At 41.0% G+C, this 21,269-nt stretch overlaps 1 protein-coding gene across 2 annotated transcripts in view; it reads left to right on the top strand.

Moving 5' to 3' along the window:
- The first annotated feature begins 12,895 nt into the window (after positions 1-12,895).
- The window catches only part of kcnd2 (potassium voltage-gated channel, Shal-related subfamily, member 2), a 118,430-nt gene continuing 110,056 nt past the window's right edge, over positions 12,896-21,269 (top strand). For both annotated transcript variants that reach the window (XM_016281606.1, XM_016281605.1), the window contains exons 1-2: positions 12,896-13,360; positions 13,634-14,822. In XM_016281606.1, coding sequence (XP_016137092.1) covers positions 13,711-14,822 — 1,112 coding nt within the window. In that variant the 5' untranslated portion in view covers positions 12,896-13,360; positions 13,634-13,710. The remainder of the gene's footprint in view (positions 13,361-13,633; positions 14,823-21,269) is intronic.

Raw genomic sequence — 21,269 nt, 5'->3', positions numbered from 1 at the left:
TGGGAGCCTTGGAAGTTGTTATGCCTGTCTTTCCTGCAAGTAGACCAGAGCACTATTGGGTGACACACTTCTTCAAATAATTTGCATTGAGTTTGAAGTGTTCTTAATATAGAACTTATAAATAAATTATTTTAAACTGAGTATGCTTCATCGTTCTTGTGCATTTTACAATAATGATTATTTTGGAGATATACAGCAGGACGGCAACAGCGAGAATGAAATGATCTAGTCTGACTAAAACATACACTAACTTTTTTTTTAAGCTGCAAAGAGTAATTTTTTTACTCTTGAACAAATAAGTAAAAACTAATTGTACTTATTTGAACAAAATGAAAAGCAAAGCTTTTGTAGAATTGACGTTTTGTCTGTATTTGACCCAGAGTCTCAGAGAATGATGGGAAATGTAGTTTGTTGTGCAAGCCTGCCACCTCATAAACTGGTTAAATGAGCAGCATTTTATTGCAAGAACTATTTTCCCTCAAGTGTTTACAACATTGTGATTGTGTTCATGTGCACTCATCTCATAAACAGTCGTTCCAGTGTGGCTTGAATGCTGATCATGTGACCTCAAAATGGCCGCCATCGTGAGGAGTAGCCAGCCTATTTTTCTCTGTTTTTACTTTTAGGTTCTTTAGTTGTATAGTTATGTTTTGTAATGGAAGCAAGATACAACTTTAAATTGGACCAATTATAACTAAATTTTTTAGATGTTAAATAGCGTAGCTGTTCCTTTAAAACTATTTTCACTCAGAAAGTGCTAGTAAACAGCAAGCAGCTTTAATTAAATGTGACATTTTTAACTAAAAAGACTAAAATGGTGTTTTCTTGAAAATGTACCTCAGTAATCTGTTTTGTTTACAACCTTTTACTGTGTAAATGATTTTTATAAGTCATTATCTTCCACATGCATCAGTTATGAGGTTTTACTTTATTTTTGAGAGCTTTTAGCCCCTACATGTATATCCAAAGAAGGTGACGCTCACAAACACACACCTGTCTTTACGGTAGCCTGGTCTAATCTTCCACTCCCTGTACCCGGGTGCCAGCTATGACATAGGTACAGGATTCCCTACCAGCACCAGGGACACACACCATATGCTTCACCAGGACAGCAGCATATGTGAACCTCAGCGTTATTGGAACACTCCCACACACTCATACATACACATGTGCCTGCAAACCATACCTGTCACTTCAGTACGCAATGCTTCTGCTGAGCACTTCAGTTCAGCCGGAGACAAATTATTGTTGAAGTGTGCAATTTGTGCGCCACTGATGTCGGAATTGCTCAACTTTGGAAAAAGATGAAAGTTGAGAAATGCTCAGCTCTATGCAAATGAGATGCTAAAAAGGCTGGAGATTGTGGTGCATTTAGTGTTTAAATCATATATTTATAGGCATCTTTCACTGTGGCTAGAGCATCATTTGTTTTGTATGGATTTACTTTAAAGCAGTTTTCACTCATCTAGTAAATGCTAGTAAATTTCATAATTACCTAGATGCTGAAAGTAAAACATTGGATTAAACATGTTAAAGTAGAAAGACTGATGCAGTGTCTTGTTGTAAAATGTACTGATATAACCTTTGTTTTATTTATATAGCACTTTTTTAAAGTGTTACAGTGACTTCTCAAGCCTTTTTAGTTTAAGAGAAATAGATGAATATAGATGTTCGTCATCCTTTTGGAAGCATGACTCTATCATCAGGTGTGTGTGTGTGTGTGTGTTTGTGTGTGTGTGTGTGTGTGTGTTTTTGTGAGGCTGTAAACAGATGGTGTTGGTGACCGTGGAGGCCGGAAGTATCAGCGGGTGGGCTGATCTCTTCCCTCGTGTCCCGCCTCTGCTCACCTCACCTTGGGCCAATCATGTTTGTCTGCCTGGTCGTGACAGGTGATGACACCACAATGCCATATCAAACAGAGTATGACCTGTCTTTTCCTCTGTTCATCTTTCTTTCTTTTGAGTGGTAACATATTATAAGCATATAGTTAATATAATTTTTTTTTTAATTGGATGCAGGGTGTTCATGAAGCACTATTTACAGTGAATAATGGGGGGGGGAATTGGTTTTAACTGACGTAAAATATAAAAAATTGTATATAATTTTTCTTTCTTTCTTTGAAGTAGCTACAGAATATACAGTTACAGCATATGTATAACGATTGAGCATATTGTTAATTGATGTAAAATGTATCTAACCCTCCTTCCCTCCCATCCTTTTCTTTGGTTCTTCTGTTTTTCTTTTTTCTTCTTTTTTTGCACAAAAAACACAAGATGATTCATACTGGAAATTCATAGCCAGAAAGTTTGTTGTTTCTGAATAAATTTGCATAAACGCCAAAGTGACAAGTGCTTAAACAGTTGAAGAAATTCAAAGACTGGTTTTGTCTGATGGCGTACATATGCATTTTCTTTATCTAACCAAAATAGCCAAAATATGATGTCTCCTTGCTAAAAAGTATTTGATAATGTGAGGAAATTTAAAATGCGGGGAGTTTCACATTTCTTTTTTTTTTTTGCATTGAATGCATCACAAGCATCAGATTAAGCATTTTTCATTATATATTTATATTCATATAACCTTATAACCTTGTGTATCCTTATAGAAATTGTTAATAAACATTTTCTTAGTGTTCCTACATTTTCCTAGTGTTCCTTCTTAGTGACATAAGCACCTTCAAATCATGTGTTCTGCAATCATCACGACAATCCAGCTAGAATATGGTAATGTTAACATAACTACGTGATATAGTAAGAAAAGTACACATTAGAGCACATTATCAAGATTACCCAAATTATCCTTAATGTATCCCTCTACAACCTTCTGATGCTTTTATGTGATTTTGACTGTGAATGAACGATAAGGCCAAAAAATGGATGAGAAAATGTGGAAAAAAACTAATATTCAGAGGACAACATGGAGTTAAACTTCAAAGATGCTAGAGGAGAGGAGGAGGACACATGTCAAACATTGACAAAGAGAAGCTTTGGCACATTAGGGCACTCATAGCAGAATCTCTGGAGCCCAAAGCCTTTGTGTGAGTGTGTGTACAGGCTCTCTGGAGTTGATTGGCATGACGGAGGTTATTTTGAGCGGCTCTAGGATGCAGCTGTCTTTAGCAGAGGAAAGAAGCTGAAAGGTTTTAGATGGAGATTTAACTCCGTGCCCTGCTACAGATGGTCTACACACACACATACCCGTCATGCACCGGTCAATAAATTGAATCATACCTCACATCTATTCCCGTCTCGCATCAAGGTGAAATTTATCAGATTAAAGGAAGGAGACACAAATAGAGCTTTATATGGGACGGGCGACACTGAATGACAATCAAATCCGGTGTGAGTGTGTGCACGTGTATGTGTTTTCGTCGATAGCCAATGTAAACGATCAGGTGGGCCATCGTACAGATGGTCATAGGGTTGCTGGGAGTACTGATCCTCCTCTCTTATGCAGGCTGTAATTGCATGTTGTGCGCTGCATCTGTCCCACCGCTGATGAATGGGAGGGAGAGGAGATGCGGTTGGGAATATGAATGTCTTTCCTCTGGCTCACATACACACTCAACCCACCGCCTCTGTTCTGCGCACACACTTCCACTGAATCTCAGTCTAGACACTTCAAAAGAGAACATAGCAGTATACCTGAAAAAAAAAGTTTTGAGTACTTTAGTTTCTTGTATCTCCCAATATGATTGTTTTGTAATGTGACTATTTCACAGCTGCAGCTTTATTTCTCCAAATTGTAGCTCTCAAAATCTTACAATTATGGCTTATTCTTCATAATTGTGACTTTATCTTGCAATATGGGTGTATCTCACAGTTATGTTTTTTTTGTGACTGTCTCACAATGTGGTTTTAAATCTCACAATGATGGCTTTTTCTCATAATTGACTATTGCACAATATAAATATATCCCCTAATGGCTTATTATTGTTTTGGCTGTCTCATAATATGACTGTATCTAGCAATTGACCATTCACAAAGTGCTTGATTGAATGGCGATTTAACAGTTACAGTTACAGTATCTTCTGATGTTCATTCATGCTTATTTGTTACCCTGGACCACAAAACCAGTCATAAGGGTCAATTTTTTTTTAAAATTGAGATTTATACATCATCTGAAAGCTCAATAAATAGGACGATATTTGGCCGAGATACAACTATTTGAATATCTGGAATCTGAGGGTGCAAAAAAATCTAAATATTGAGAAAATCACCTTCAAAGTTGTCCAAATGAAGTTCTTAGCAATGCATATACTAATAAAAATTAAGCTTTGATATATTTACGGTAGGACATTTACAAAATATCTTCATGGAACATGATCTTTACTTAATATCCTAATGATTTTTGGCATAAAAGGAAAATCTATAATTTTGACCAATACAATGTACTGTTGGCTATTGCTAAAAAAAATATACCCAAGCCACTTACGACTGGTTTTGTGGTCCAGGGTCACATTTCGTGCTTTAAGTATGAAAAGACAATCTGTACATGTGCTGTTTGAACTGAGGCAATACAGTGATCTTTCACAACACATTAAAGAGCCACAAAATGGTATTTATTGTTTGAATTTCTAACAAAATGACAAAATTTATATTATACCAGAAGTAACCTGCTCTGTCTTGTCTGTCAGCGTGTTTTCAGTTTCTCACAATTGCACCTTTATTTCTCCCCACTGTAATTTTATATCTCACAATTATGTGACTTCAAACTTACAATTACAACTTAATTTCTTGTAACTGCTTATTTATCTCTCATAGTTGTGACTGTATCTCACAATGTGACTTTCATATTTGAAACTTTATTTTAAATATCTCACTATTCACTTTGCTCTGAGGTGATAACAGGCTTCAATAATGTCACTTCATGACATAATATCAAAACGACTGGCATCAATTGTTTTACTCTAAATGATGGTACAAGCTCAATTTTCAAGTGAAAGAAAAATGTAAAAAATGTAATCTAAAATGAAAAATTGTTGCAAAAATGACTCTGAAAAGTGCAGTCAGTTCTGAAAAACGCTCTGATTTTGTGTTTGCAGATGCCATTTAGTTTATCTAACGCAATGAAATTGGCATTTTAGTCTGTGCCTAAAGTGCACAAATACTTTTTTGTGGCCATTGTAGATAATTTTTCTAAAGAACTAGAGAATAAAAAGTTATTTGTGCAAGTGTAAAAGGCTCTCCAATGGCATCAGGCTGTAAAGACCCTATTTGGTTTTAATGGGAACCTTAGTGGGGGAAGTCTTCAGCCTATACAAAGTTGAGATAGAAAACAGGCGCTATTGATTTGTTTTGGGTTTCCATTAAAGCTAGCACAAGACCTGACTATAAGATGCGTTTTGATTGACTCAGAAAAGTCTCACAATTCAGATTCTTACTTTGTTTTTTTAATACGTTTTCTCTCTCATTCCTCCCTTTCTGTTCCTATGTTCCCCCTTCACTTTACTGTGTTTTAATGAAGTTTAAGGAGGAGTATGCATTAAATTGGATGGAGCGGTAATTACAGAGTTCTCCGACTTACAATTGCTCAAGCTGTTTTGGCATAAGTTAAGATTTGCCGCCAACACGTTTTAACGCGAACAAAGCGCCATTTACTCAATCTGTCAGTTGTTTGCAATTTTTCATAATGTGTTGTCATGAGAAATTAATTGTTATTCAGCTTCACAAAAGGCAATGTACCTTGGCAGCAGCTTCTCCGCCTGAGAAAGTGAAGAATGAGAGTCTGGAAGTGTTGCACGCTGAACTTCTGTGTTTTGCATTGGCTGACCAACCATTAAAGCCTGTAAGAAGTAAGATTCTAGGTTCCTCCTTTCTACTGCACACTTGGACAGGAAGATATATGCAACAAAATTGTCAGGATTTTTCTGGTTAGTCATAGTCAGTTAGACCTCTGAGACCCTAAACGTAGCAAAATGTAGCAATTTTCCTTTCTTGATGTTCAGTAAATTTAATGAACAGTTCTCATACAGTATGATTAGCAAAAGTTATTAAGTATGAACCTGATAATTCAATGAAAATGGCCTCTCTCGGACTCCTAAAAGAACCATTGAGGCTTCTTCATTCGTTTTAAAAGTTCATTCAGTTCAGCTTTTTTCCCACCTCACGGTCGTTTTAAGAAAATGAGTGATTCATTCCCTACTCCGTCAACTCGGATGCCAAACCTGCTTTACCTCGTCATTTCCCACATATCGTTCCCTGCCAAGCGCTGTGTTCTTTATGACCTCCTCTGCCACATCTAATGTGGGTCCCATTAAGATCTCGACCACCTTTTAATAAACCTCCCAATGAACATTCATGTGCTCTGATTCTCAATCGTCAAACTTGTGTAGGCCTTCCAATTTGTGCCGACTCCATTCTCTTGAAACCTGCATGACTTATTCACAATATTTCTGCCACTTCTATGTTGGGTCATCTCCATGTGGTGTTTTTCTCTACACCTATAAGACAAAATATTTATTCATCAGAGAGGCCGAGCAAAAAAAAACTAAACTCAAAGATCTAATTATACAGATCAGCGAAAGCTGCAAACGGGTAAGAGAGATGTTCGACTGGGCTTTTCTTTATATCCTGCTGGGTTTGGCGGTGTGGACTTTAATGAATGCCTCCAGGACCTGCTTGAAGACTATTTCGGCCCTATCGCGTGCCCAGGAGAAGCCTCCTAAATTGGGCTGTAGCTCATCATTCCGACTCCCTGCTTCTGCAGGGCTCTCAAGTAAAAGCACAGAGAAAACGAAAGGAAAATAAAGAAAACAAGGTCCTCCTACAGTTCCCAAACCTTACTTCGAAAGGATAACTGCATTTAGGAAACGCTGATCTTGATGTCATTCTCCAACCTGGAGAAACGGAAACTGTGCAGCTACTGAAATCCTTCTTATGCATAATAACACAATGCTGCACAAACCTGTCCCCTTCGCTCTCTAAGGAGTCTCTGACTTGGGCACCTATTCTGTTCTGATAGTACTGGATCAGATCTTAATCCTGTTAGGCAATTCCCAGAACACAGCGGATGTAGTATCGCAGCTGACCTCAGTTCAGTTGTACGGGGAGCTTTCCTGAAAATGTCATGTTCACCTTTTGTATTTTTTAGTAGAACATATTCATTGCCAAATCTGTTTATTCAGAAATCAATGAGCTCACTTATTAGCGCGTAAACACGGACCGCCATGTCTGACAGATACTGATAATATGAATATTTCATACTGATTCTGCATTAATATTCATAAACGCTGTTTTAATCATGCAGGGAGGCTCTGGAATGCATCACGAGTTGTTTGTGTGAATCTCAAGCTTGTTTGGCGTTTACGACAGCCTTGTGGCTGCAGCAGAAGGCCCTCGGTCCAGCCCACGGGGTGATGAACGACCGGTGTGGCTGCTCACTCTGAGCGCCATTGTCAGGTATGAAAAATGACATTATTACGGTTATACCGTTACCATGGATCCTGTCAGAGGGGTTGAAAAACACCAGCGGCGTTCATGATATTGTGTCACTCACAGCTTGGCTTGTGTTTGCGTGAAGCTTGATGGGAAAACCAGACAGAAGCCAGAGTTGTTGTTTTTTCTTCTCTCTCTTCTTTAGTAAGGATAATTTTCCTCAGGAACGTTTCATTTTTTCTTTCTCTCTCTCTCTCTGTCTCTCTTTCTGGATTAAGATTTATGGATGTTATTTTGCGTAATTTTATGTGTGTTAAAAATGGTTATACGGGATTGCTTTCGCTTTGATGCTGAATGAGTGACTCGTGGGAGTTTTAGTACATATTTAATCTACTTTTACAAGTGAGGGGTGTATATTGCTCCTATACTTTTTATATGTTTGAGTAATGGCCAAGGCAGTGAAGCAAGTGCTATATTGTTCAGTGTTGTATAGAGTACTGCAGAGATAATGAGTGCTTCAGATCACTCACCTTCACCACACATATACAGTAGGTATTACACAAATGAAAAAAGTTAGTTGAACTGTCCCTTCTGGGCAAAATATACCAGTCCATAATCCATAATATTGCTAAATGGTACTTGACAAGATGACTTTTTCAATGAAGAAAACAACATTATTGATAGAGGACTCATGTTTTACCTGGAAGCAATGGTTTGAAGTAAAAGAAAATGCGCTGAATTAGTTTCTTACAAACACACAACTTTTTGCTTCACAAGATGTTAATTGATGCACTGTAGTCATATTGTGGATTAGTGTGATTTTTTTTTATCAGCTGATGGGACTCTTATTTTGATGGCACCCATTCACTGCAAATTATTATGAGCACGTCATGTAATGCTAAATTTCTCCAAATCTGTTCTGGTGAAGAAACAATCTACATCTTGAATGGCCTTAGAGTGAGTTAATTTTTAGCAAATATCCTGCATTTACGTAAGTGGATAGTTTAAAGCAGGGGTGCCCAAACCTGCTCCTGGCGATCGACTGTCCTGCAAAGTTCAGCTCCAACCCTAATCAAACACACCTGAAGCAACTAATTAGGGTATTCAGGATCACTTAAAAATTAAAGGCAGGTGTCTTTGATTAGAGTTGGAGCTAAACTTTGCAGGACAGTTGATCGCCAGGAGCAGGGTTGGGCACCCCTGGTTTAAAGGGACCATTCACACAAAAATGAAAATTAATCTTCATTTACTCACCCTCATGTCATTCTGTAGCATGTTCTTTCTTAGGTGTTAACAAAAATAAAGAAAAAAAGAAACAGACATTTAAAAAAATATATTTTGTGTTCCACAGCAGAGAATCAGTGAAGATGAGTAATAATGTCAAAATCTTTATTTATCTTGTAAAATGAAGAAACATATTCAGTCAGGTGTCCAAATGGTCATGACTGGTACTTTTTATATACCTGCCTTTAGACCCAAATCAAGACTTTCAATCATTATTTTTTACTTACTGCAACATTCCTGAAAGCCGAACATGACCAGCAAAATAATGTTTGGCCTGAGAGAGAAGTTGAACATAATAAATGGTGAAATGCTTCATGTCAACCCTGCAGAATTTCAAATACACTGATCAGTCAGTCAGTTAAAGTCATATCCAACTCCCATGCATGCTGAAACAGCCCTTTTGATATCCTCCTAGTCCAGTCTCCAATGATAAGGATAATTTCTAATGAACGTGTCTCTGTGGTTTGACCTCCAGCGAAAAGAGTTTGAATTAAGATGTTCCTTTTCATTTTCTGTAAATGTATAGGGGTCTATTCAGCTGTGGACTGGCACTTAAACCGGACGATGCAGAGCTCAAAGGTCCATCGCAGATTGAGAGCATTATCCCGGTGGTAAAGTTAGAAGTTCTAAGTTTCGACTGAGGTGTGAATTTTATCATGCTAAGGCGATGAACTGTAGGGGTGCACAGTCTCTCGAGTAGCGTGCAAATACGCGCATCAATGCTGTCAGGTTAGCTCACGGGACTGAAATATACGTGACTGGTAACCATGGTGACACCGGCGCCTGTCATATTTTGGCGCCATTTCTCTAACAGCTCGAGGAAGGGAAATGCTCTGAGCACAAGTCACTAAATTGACTACGATGGTGCTGAACACTTATATTCTGGTTCATTCTGTTTCAAACATAGTGCGTGGTCACGGTACAGAATGCTCAAATGAGGGAATCCTGTTAGCTTTGGAAATGAATTAAGTTTAGCGTGGTGTGGTTTTGTGTGAAGACGAGTGTGGGTTGCCCGTGACATTCCTAAAGTAGATTTGCTTTTCCTAAAGGAAATAGAACTTTTCTTTTGCTGCCTTGCAAGCTTTGCTGTGTAATTGAAATGCTGCTTCACAGCCATTTTGAGTGCAAGGTGTGCAAGGGTAAGAGTTTAAATGGTTAAACTTGAATACACTATAATTTTTTTATTTTATTTATTTGTTTGTTTAATTATTTATATATGTTTTTTATATTCAGTGTTGTTAATAAAATAGTTTTTAATGTTATAAAATACTTTATAACAACTAAATGATCTTACAAAAAGAAACATCAGATTTGTGCATTTATTTGTTTTATTTATTTATTGTATTTATTTTACCCCTCCCCCCATGCTACACCAAAGTTCACAGTATTCTTGGGAAGTGTCAAATAGATAAGAAAAATAAGAAAGAAGACCAATCTCAAATCAGTATGCAAATATTACAATTATTTTGAATGAGTGGATTTTCAAAGTTCAATTTTCAAACCAATCTTAATTTCTAGTAGGCTACAAACGAAAAACAAATTTCGAATAGAATGTACATTCTGTGAGTGCATTTGAGCTGAATTGCAGAACAGCGTATAGAAGGCAGAGAATATCAATACAGTTTTGCATTTTAAGCAGTGTAATAAGGGGGAAGAAAGAGAAAAAATACATCTCAAACATAATGGAAATTGGCTATCAGCACTTTATTCGCGTTGCCAATAATCAATAACATGGCAGTGCAACTGTGGCTGGTCGCTGTCCGCGGTGCTGAAGAGAAAAGCCCAGCAAACCTTTGAGATCAAAACTCTCTTTTTCTCTCTCCCAACATTTAATCTGTGATAACGTCTATGTGACTAATTTGGAAGGTAATAGAGAAGAGGGAGGGTCATCGTCCGGAAATTCATCACGGGGACGCGCGCACACACACGCATGGTGTTCTGAGCTGCCGCAGCTATTTTGGTGCACTCGTTTAAAGGGGTCATAAAACATTGCTAAAAATAACATAATGTTGTGTATTTGGTGTAATGCAATGTGTTCATGCGGTTTAAGGTTCAAAAAACACATTATTTTCCACATAATGTACATTATTGTTGCTCCTCTATGCCCTGCCTTTCTGAAACGCGTTGATTTTTACAAAGCTCATCGTTCTGAAAAGCGAGGTGTGCTCTGATTGGCCAGCTATCCAGTGCATTGTGATTGGCTGAATACCTCAAGCATGTGACGGAAATGTTACGCCCCTTACCATACTGTGCTGCCCTGTGTCCCGGCACGACAAGACAAAAACAATAAAACCCATTATAAACTAGGCATTTGTTGCATTCAGTGGGGACATAATTACTGATTATAATGACTTATACTGTCTTTTTACGCGTTGCGTATCGCGCTGCGTAAACATAAAACCATGTCTGGAGAAACGACAAACAACAAGTGCTACTCTACACTGCTCAAAACTCGCGTTTGAATCGTCAGTGGCAAATTCTTTAAATATAAAAAACTTACTTACAGGCTGTGAGTCAGAAGCGCCAGACTGTCCTTGCAAAGATAGAACTGCCCCACTTTATAGAAACAGACATCGGCATTGTAGGCTACTCTCACAGGAAACAGTCCTCATCCTCCGCAAAATGCACTGCACTCATCTGAATATTTGGGTTGTACTGTTCTGGAACAGTGTTGTAAAAACAATTTAACCACTGAGTTCTAGTTGTGTCCTCTTTTGGAAGACCAAACAAAGTAGTTTCGCTTTCACAACGAAACACACAGCGTGACACACGGCGGGCTAGAGTGAGGAACGGCCGGCGGGTTAGAGTGAGCGGCAGCTGGCGGGCTTGAGAACAGCGCGGCCGGCGGGCTTGAGGCAACCACATGGGACGACCCCGGGCTGGACTCCACTTTGTCTACGGTGAAAGCCGATCCGGCGATCCACAGCGCGAAGTTGATGTATTTCCTCAGCGACCAGCATGGATCAGCTCTAGGCATGACGAAGCAGATATCGTCCTCTTTTGGAAGGCCAAACAAAGTAGTTTTGCTTTCACAACGAAACACACAGCTTCTTCACAATGTGACAGCGGCGGCAACAACAATACTACAGCGAGAATAAAAGTTACGCCTTCTTTCTTCGCGTGAACATTTGGGCGCCGTTATGCAAATCTTCCCAGATAGTGACGTAGACATGTGGGGGCGTGTTAGAACGAGCCGTTTTAGGTAGGCGTGGTTGACTCTTAACTTTTATAAAGAATATCTCTTTGGATATGAGACATTAGTCTTTGCAACTTTACAGATCTTCTTCATGCACCAAGAGCTTGTAACACTCCAAAGAGAAAGGAAAAATTGAAATCATATGACCCCTTTAAATCAGTTTTTGGCGAAGTCCATTTTGTCAGAAGCCGCGCCGACTGGGTATTATCTTAAAAAATATATATATAGTCCTGGAGTTCAGAAATTTGAAGTTTATCTCAACAAGTAAATATAATTAAATCTATTTGATTGTTATTTCTTATTTCAGCGATTACAGCTGTTTTAAATATGTATATTTGGAAACATTTGCATGTCAAATCGATGTTAGTGTGGATTAACCACATGTCGTTATATTCATTACAGGCGACGCAGTTCCTGACAGAATTGGCAATGCTATATATGTGTGTGTGTGTAACTGACATAAAGCACTTGCCTTGTGCAGCATTTCTCCTTTTCAGCCATCCTTATTTGTCATTGACCCATGTGTAGAGAGTTGCAACACAGATAATCGCATTTGGAGCTTGCTGATTGTGTTTGTCACAGCAAGAGACCTTCACATGACTCGAATGCATTCGCTCTTACAGGTCTGATCTTCCTTCACCTCTGAAAACTGTCTCCATCTAGCGGCTTCCACCCCTGCACATCTATCAGAGCTGAATGTGTGAATCGATAACCTGAGACGTGAAAATACCCGCAAAGCTTTTCCCTCAGTCTCTCAGCTGAGGGTTCAGCACTTCACTGAATTCCAGCCAAACTTTGATTAATAATAATTCAGATAATGCCACTGCATAACTTTATACAGTGCACAATATAGGACGTTCGTTTCATTTTGCTTCAACAGAACAAAATACTGCAAGTAAACATTTGACCGTAACACTTCTTAAGGTACATTATGCACCATTCACACAGGCTGTTACATTCATATGTGTTAACCGATGCCGGTAGCACGTGACACGCCTCCAATGCGCCGTGAGCAGAAGCAACTTGGGCTCCACCGCAGACTCACAGATCTTCGTCGATAGCGGATGAAGCAACTTCCAGCGAATCATTTGTTGCGGGTTCACTTTTTGCTTGGGTCGCATGCAGACCTTGCGAAACAGCTCTCGGGTCATTGGATTACAGTTAAAAGAAGCGGATAGGAAAGTGGCAATTTTTGCTTTTCAAACACCCAACGCGCTCTCGCCAGGGTGGTCTTCTCTTCCTATGAAACGACCACTGTGGCAGGTTTCTCCAAGAGCGTCAGTGTCAAACACAGAAGCTGTGGACGATCAAAAAGGATGTCCTTGGACAACGTGAATCCTCTACCTGGCTTCTAAACTTGTTGCATTTGCTCTAGAATATCTCCGAGTGCGCGTTTCGGATACCTATTTGTGCGTAACGGCGGAACAGCTATTCAAAGTGGACTATAACTGATGAGCTGTGTGTAAAAACCTGCACTTTTGCATCAAAATCCATTTATGAGGAGGTAAGTTGTTTCCCTTGCTCTTGAGCAATAGGTTACACTGTAAAATATAGATGCGGTGCATTCTTAGCCATTTGTGTTTGACCGAAAAGCCTTTTTTACGCATGCATACTACATACACCACCATTCATTTCTACACACTGTAATTCCTCCTTGCCATTCGACTGCTTTGATCTTGATAAATAACATGACTCACTGTGCAGTGTTCTCCTGCACGTGAGCAATAGCCTTCATTGAAGTTTGAACATCAAGTGATTGCGCTTTGTGTCTCTCCAGATGTCCTTTCTGCGCGCGGCGGATTTGTGAGCGCAAAACCTGCTTCAGTCGCACCGGGTCACGCACGTTGGGTCAGCATGGCAGCCGGAGTCGCCGCGTGGCTACCGTTCGCGCGCGCCGCGGCCATAGGATGGATGCCCGTGGCGAGCGCCCCGATGCCGCCGCCTCCACGGGACAAGAGGCGAGGTCAGGACGGTCTGATCATCTTGAATGTCAGCGGCACTAGGTTTCAAACTTGGCGGAATACTTTGGAGAGGTACCCCGACACCTTACTGGGAAGCACAGAGCGCGACTTCTTCTTCCACGAGGAGACCAACGAGTACTTTTTCGACCGCGACCCGGACATTTTTAGGCACATCCTCAACTTCTACCGAACCGGGAAGCTGCACTACCCTCGCCACGAGTGCATCTCCGCATATGACGAGGAGCTGGCCTTCTTCGGCATCATTCCTGAGATAATAGGGGACTGCTGTTATGAGGAGTACAAAGATCGCAGGAGGGAGAACGTGGAGAGGATTCAAGACGATGAGGAGAACGACAACAACAAAGATATGGTGCTGCCGGATATGTCGTTCCGCGAGACCATGTGGCGCGCGTTTGAGAACCCGCACACCAGCACCATGGCGCTGGTGTTTTATTACGTCACGGGCTTTTTCATCGCCGTCTCCGTTATGGCCAACGTGGTGGAGACGGTCCCGTGCATCAGCGGGCCAAACCGGGCGAAGGAGGTCTCGTGCGGAGAGCGCTACGCCCTCGCGTTCTTTTGTTTGGATACGGCCTGCGTCATGATCTTCACCGTCGAGTACCTGCTGCGTCTGATCGCCGCGCCCAGCAGGTACAAGTTCGTCAAAAGCGTCATGAGCATCATTGACGTGGTGGCCATCATGCCTTACTACATTGGCCTGGTCATGACGGACAACGAGGACGTGAGCGGGGCCTTCGTCACCCTCAGGGTCTTCAGGGTCTTTCGGATTTTCAAATTTTCGCGGCACTCCGCGGGACTGCGCATCCTGGGGTACACGCTCAAGAGCTGCGCGTCCGAGCTGGGCTTCCTGCTCTTCTCTCTCACCATGGCCATCATCATCTTCGCCACCGTCATGTTCTACGCAGAGAAGGGCTCCTCCGCCAGCAAGTTCACCAGCATTCCGGCTGCGTTCTGGTACACCATCGTCACCATGACAACGCTGGGGTGAGTCGATGTTGTTGTGCTGCGCAAACTTACTGAATGAGCTTGCGCGTATGATCTGCTGTCAGGACTGCTTCAAAGCAGCCCTTTTACACCAACGCGTCCCGAAAAGTTGAGAGCTGGCGGAGATAGAACACATCAAGTGCAGGGGGAGATCAATAAAAGTGATATGAATCAAAGAAATAGACTCCCCCTCTCTCTCCCTTTCTCGATCTGGCTATCCATGACTGTCTCATTGCTTGAAAAGACAAAGCCTATCAAAGCTATTTCATTTAACTTTATTTACTGCAATATTTGGTTCAAATGCACTCACATCCTTATATGAAATAAAAACATATACAAATGATTCATATAATTTAAAAAAAAACTTGGAACTTGTGTATATTTTATAAATTTTATGTTGCTGTTTTTGACATTTTTATAATGTAAAATAATTATTTTATAGTTTATTAATAAAATATTTATAATAATTGCAGAAACTTTCAACAAAATGTTACACTTGAGTACACTAGTGAGTATACTGTTTAAAGTATTGGCTGTGTAGTTCATATATAATTTGGCTGACTGTGTGACGGTCAGTAACAATGCTTTTAAATCTTTTTCTGAGAATTTGAGGATTATGATGTCAGAGTTATTTCTTTCTTATACCTCTGAATTTTATTCACAGATGTGTGCTTCTGTCATATGACACCTCACCAGAGTCAGATTGAGCACAGACTCTTCCTTCCTTTGGAAGCCTTGCTTGTTTATAACTAACCATCTCAAAGCACCTTTGGCACAGTGTTGTAATTTTCACACAGTTAGTGAACACACAGAAAGACATGGCTGACTCATGTGACGTTAAGCACTGAAGGCGATTACAATGATGCATTCCCTATTGATGTGTTATTCATTCATTAATCCCATCACTCGACACCTCAGCATGGCTTCTCCAAGCCTCCCACCTGTGCAGAGCGGGCGCTCTCCATGGTGCTGAATCTGCCTGCCGCATGTTGCAGTCGCCCCATGGCTGCACTCTGCTGCTCAGGAGACGACCGATTCTTTGCTGGCGGGTTGACACGGTCCTGAGTCACACTCGAGGGGATTAATCAAGCCCCATGCTCCAGTACACATCCCGCTCTTTGATCGGCACGACTTTGAAGTGCATTACTCTGAGTGTGTCATAACTTGCTCTCTGAGTGTCAATCTGACGCCTGCGCCTGGCTGATATGATGCACATTTCCGAAGTAATTGTGTTTGGGAGACATTTGGTTTTGGAGTTTTTAGTTTTAAATTGGGGTTTTTTATACTGTAGTTCAACAATGAGTGGCTCACAGCATCTGTCTGCTTCTTTTTATATGTACCTGTGCAGAGCGGGCGCTCTCCATGGTGCTGAATCTGCCTGCCGCATGTTGCAGTCGCCCCATGGCTGCACTCTGCTGCTCAGGAGACGACCGATTCTTTGCTGGCGGGTTGACACGGTCCTGAGTCACACTCGAGGGGATTAATCAAGCCCCATGCTCCAGTACACATCCCGCTCTTTGATCGGCACAACTTTGAAGTGCATTACTCTGAGTGTGTCATAACTTGCTCTCTGAGTGTCAATCTGACGCCTGCGCCTGGCTGATATGATGCACATTTCCGAAGTAATTGTGTTTGGGAGACATTTGGTTTTGGAGTTTTTAGTTTTAAATTGGTGTTTTTTATACTGTAGTTCAACAATGAGTGGCTCACAGCATCTGTCTGCTTCTTTTTATATGTGACTTCAAGTCTGAATATGGTCTTTGACGTACTGAATATGCCTAATGTTGTCTTTGACACAAGAAATGTCATGAAGATGCCATGAACCTTTAATAAGAAAATGAAGTTGTCAGAGCTGTGGCACGATGGGTAGTGCATGTCCTTGTGATATATAAAGAGTTATGGCTCACAGAGTTCGAATCATTCCCATTCCCCTTCTACTTTCTTGTCAGGTCTGCATTGTCCTATAAAGAAAATATGAGGTTTGGAGACAGCAGGAGCTAAAGGGGGAAAAAGAGATGCGGTGTGAGTGAGTGAGAGAAAGAGAGAGTTTCGTTTGAGAGCGTATCGGCACATCATATTGTGTGCAATTTGTGTCCTGCCGTTTCTTGCCTGTCAAATCGGATGACATCAATGAGAAAATGAAATTACGGGCAAACGCTCAGCACCAGCTCGATGTTGGGAGCGCTGTGTGTGTGTCTGTATGTTAGGGAGAGATGATGACTTGTTGGAGCCAGCTGGTTATGAACTATGTCTTCCAAACAGACCCACAGCTGCAGGGCTTCAGTGATGCGGCCCATATACTCATCTCCTCTCTCTGCAGGCAGGCATGCTGTTCCTCATTTCAGATTTTATTGCATTGCCTCAGTGAGCCCATCAAGAGGAACACGCAGGGGGGCAGTCGCTACAGCAGTGATCTGACCTGGTAAAGTCAAGTTCACCCTGTGACAAGCAATAGCCAGAACTTGGGATGTGAAATCGGGCCGTGTCTTGAGACCATTTCATGTTTGAGTGGCTACATTTTGATCTGAAAGAAAAGTTTCACATTGTAGATGTCACACAGTTTAACTTTAAGAGACAGTGGGGTTAGGAGGAACCTCGCCTCTTAGGTTTGAGATCTCATTGTCCTTTACTTGTCGAGTTCATCCATTATCCCCTTGTCATGTCTGAAATCTCATTCCCTTCCTATTTCTCCTTAAACACACACTTGAGTGAGTGGCCAGTCCAGGCATCGCTAAACGACTTTGCCTGCTCTGATTGAACAAGAGCCTGGCTCTCTAAATGTATGCATCACTTTTTAATGCCTCATTTCCCAGACTGGATGACAGGAATGGATCTGTGGCTCAGAGAGCACTGGGAGGGATTTTCACGAGGTGGCTGTTTTAGATTACGTGAACCTGGTGTTGGGTTTGGATTATTAGTAATGAAGCCTTTGTGATGTTCCTTCACCAAAGAGCAATCGAAGTTTGAGAAAATTACGCCTATCAGTATGGTTTTGTGGAGATAAAAGCCAGCATTAAAGTGAGAGAAAGTTATGCTTGCTAGATTATACTCAACCCTCAGGCACCTTCAATCTGTCTGCATGAGAATGATCGAGAATTTTAATTATCCGTAAAGATAGCCTCTATTATGCAGAACTCTGTGTAAGATACCTGAATGCTTCAAACAGTTTTAGCTCCAAAAGTTATGGGTATACGCACCAGGGACTGCTGCTCATCTCAGTCTCATTTTGATCCAGATGAAGTGGCTTCTTTTATCTCTTGCTCTGCTTAAAGGATGCATAGAACTTTTCTGCCTGGTGGTGTAAGATATGCCAGTTATCTCCCAATTGGCATAATATCATGATGCTGAAAACAAAAATGGATGTTCTTTTAAACGTGGCTCAGACGTTCCAGAGAGATTTGTTCCACAATATGTCACAATGTTTCCCCAAGAATTTTAACTGAAATACAGTCCTGACCATGGCATATCTTTAGATCAGGGTTGTTCAGTTCTGGAGGACCACTTTCCTGCAGAGTTTAGCTCCGATACACCTGCCTGAAAGTTTTTAGTGTTCCTAAATACTTTGATTTATCTGGTTCAGGTGTGTTTAATTGGGACTACAGGTAAACTCTGCTGGACTCCGGCCCTGTAAAACCCTGAACAAATCCATCCATTGACTCACATTTGCTTGTAATCCAGCATCAACATTCAGCCCTCACGGAGTCCTGCTCTTCCCAAATGGGAATGTGTGGAGTGTGGAGGGAGGAGGCAAGGGACGGGATGTGACTTTGGTTCACAGCATGAATGGCCTCCGCTTCACTGGCCTCTATCGCCTCTTTAATGGACTCGTTTTCTGGCATAGGCTGATTTTGCCCAGCTCAATTAAATCAGCAGCATTTTAATTGGCTTATGCACTGTCAAACGGGATCTATTAAGTGAGCAGCTGTCAGAGCTGAAGACATGCAGATATGAGCGGGAGGGAGAGAGAGAAAGGTGAAGAGGGGTAAATGCATCAGCTTTAAAGCACTTGGGTACAATGAGAATGTCTTGTAAATGAAATGCCCCCATGATCCTCTACAATACCCATCATTCTTTTCACTGAAATGCACTTCTCTCAGTTCATTCTCCAATCTCCAATCCTTTTTCGTCCTCTCACGCTGCTTCGTCTTCTCCTGCGGGCTTATGAAGGCACGTAAAGAGTCCCACCGAGAGGTTGTAAAGAGATTGATGGCGTAACATAGACAGTTTATTAAACTCTCGGAAGACACCCTGCATCAGGGTCAGTTAAGGGCAGAGGCTTCAACGCCCGCTGGCTACGTATCCCCTCCCCGGGATATGCCACACAGGAAAGGGATTTGCTGGATTAATCTTCGATATTCATTGTGGTCACCGTGGGTTAAGCAATAGGCTTAATTTCTTCTAAGAGAAAAGATCAGAAGTTCATAGTGCATGACCGAAGAGGCTTTAGTGTGGTTTTCAACACTGCAATCAGGGCAAAAGGTAAATTTCCTTGAGAGGTCATGCCGACAGGGTTGTAGAAAGGTCAGGGCTTGGTACAACATGTGAAAGGGACTCATTATTGTGTCTGAAAGAGCATTGCGGTGTGGGGTTACCCTCATTAGAGCACCTTTACCAGGTATTGCAAAGCAAGAGCACTGTCCCGGAGAAATGCACTGATGCAGGTTTATTATTGATGATCCCGGGACACTCAAGTGTGTCCACATAAGACACAACTGGCCCTATGCTGGGTTGATTAAAGGGACTGTTCACCATGAAATTCTGTCATAATTTACGCAAATCTGTGAAACCTCGTGACTTTGAACAACCCCATTGAACCCCACTGACACTGTACTGTATAAACAAATAGAAGACATTTTTCAAAAGTCATATGGGTTTTTGAAGAAAATAAGTTATATTTTGGGGTTAACGTTACCTTTAAACCCTTTAGGTGGGAATTGCTGTTTGAGGTTGTGCATTTGTGCCATTTATGCCACACAAAAAAAACTGCTCTATTTTGTGGGCCCACAGTTTTCTGCGTAGGTCTGGTCTGGTTTGTGATTGCCACATTCCACCAAGGTAATAAGTATTTCATATAATGGTTGTAGTGAATAAAACAATGAGTGTTTTGACCAAGATTTACATGACAACAGATGTACATGACATGTTTCATGGCCCAAATAGGAGCATGAGAGAAAACCTGTATTTGAAAGATTTACACAGTGGCACAGCCACAGGCAAATAAAGAGCCTAGAATGAGGTAATTAAAGGCTCTTTGTCATGTGGAATAACCCCTGTGGTGTTGCTGTAGAGGCGCTAACTCTATTCATCCATCCATTTCATACTCGCGCTATTACTCCACACCGAGAGGCTAATTGGACTAGCATCTCTCTCCTTAACTCTCGTCCTATGTCTTCCTCTTTTCCTACCATCCTTTTTCTTCTTCACCCCTTCTTTTATTCCACTTTTATAGTTGCTTCCTCACTCTGTCTTCGTTTTGGATACATTTGCCCTCTCTGTGATGGTTCAAACACCATAAAAAATGTGTTGAAAGTGGAGTATGCCCTCCTCAGACGGCTGCCTTTAATCAGTTGCATAAAACGGACAGAGGGCTTTCTTCCTCCTCCTTTTCCAATTAAGTATGTGTTTTTTTCATTTGGGTTTTTTAATTACTTGGCCTGTCTAGGAAAAAAAGCAGTGGTAGCAGTAATGGTGCTGGCATTGGGAGGTTTAAGCACTTTAAATCTCTCACGCACACACATCTTGGCTCATATCAAAACAGTGAAAATCAAAATACACCCTTGTTCAGTGACTGCTCGAAATGACGGCAATTGTGAGAGTGAGTGAAATGTAAATCTTCAAAAATATAGACTTTTCCCCCCCGATGATTAATGTTCTGTTGGATGGAATCCAGGATTGAGATGCTGGAATAAGGTCTATATTTAGACAAATTCACATCCAAATAAAGGGGATTAGCGATCACTATAACTTTCACTGTCCATTCCTGATCCCCCCAAATTTTTTTTTTTAGATGCTTTAGCCGACTCTGTATTTTGAACCCCTGGTAAAGGGTTAAAAAATTAGCTGTTCATTCAAAAACAAGGTAGTTTTTAACCTTGTTTGAGACTGTTCATATTTGACACTGTATACCTTTGGGACCACAATTTAGGTTTACCATGGTACTTACTCTGCTTAATCTCTTGCTTTTGCTCAATCACAGCACAAATTGAATAAAGAATATATCTGGCTGAAAACTTTTGATCAAAAGCTCACTTTCAGATCATTGTTCTGTCCCAGGCAATATACACACTGTTGCCGAATACACACACATACACACACACAGCCTTGATTCCCCACATTTGCTAGATCAACCTCATTTTATTAATCTGTCAGTCAGAAGTTATCTTTTCCAGGTCATGACTGATTTGATTTGTGTGCAATTAAGATTGTGGACTCTCGCTATTTCCGATT

This window comes from Sinocyclocheilus grahami, unplaced genomic scaffold (genome assembly GCF_001515645.1).
Source record: "Sinocyclocheilus grahami isolate Dianchi unplaced genomic scaffold, SAMN03320097.WGS_v1.1 scaffold151.1, whole genome shotgun sequence".
Taxonomy (NCBI): Eukaryota; Metazoa; Chordata; class Actinopteri; order Cypriniformes; family Cyprinidae; genus Sinocyclocheilus; species Sinocyclocheilus grahami.
Note: the sequence above shows the minus strand (reverse complement) of the source record. Positions and strands in the feature narration are given on the sequence as shown.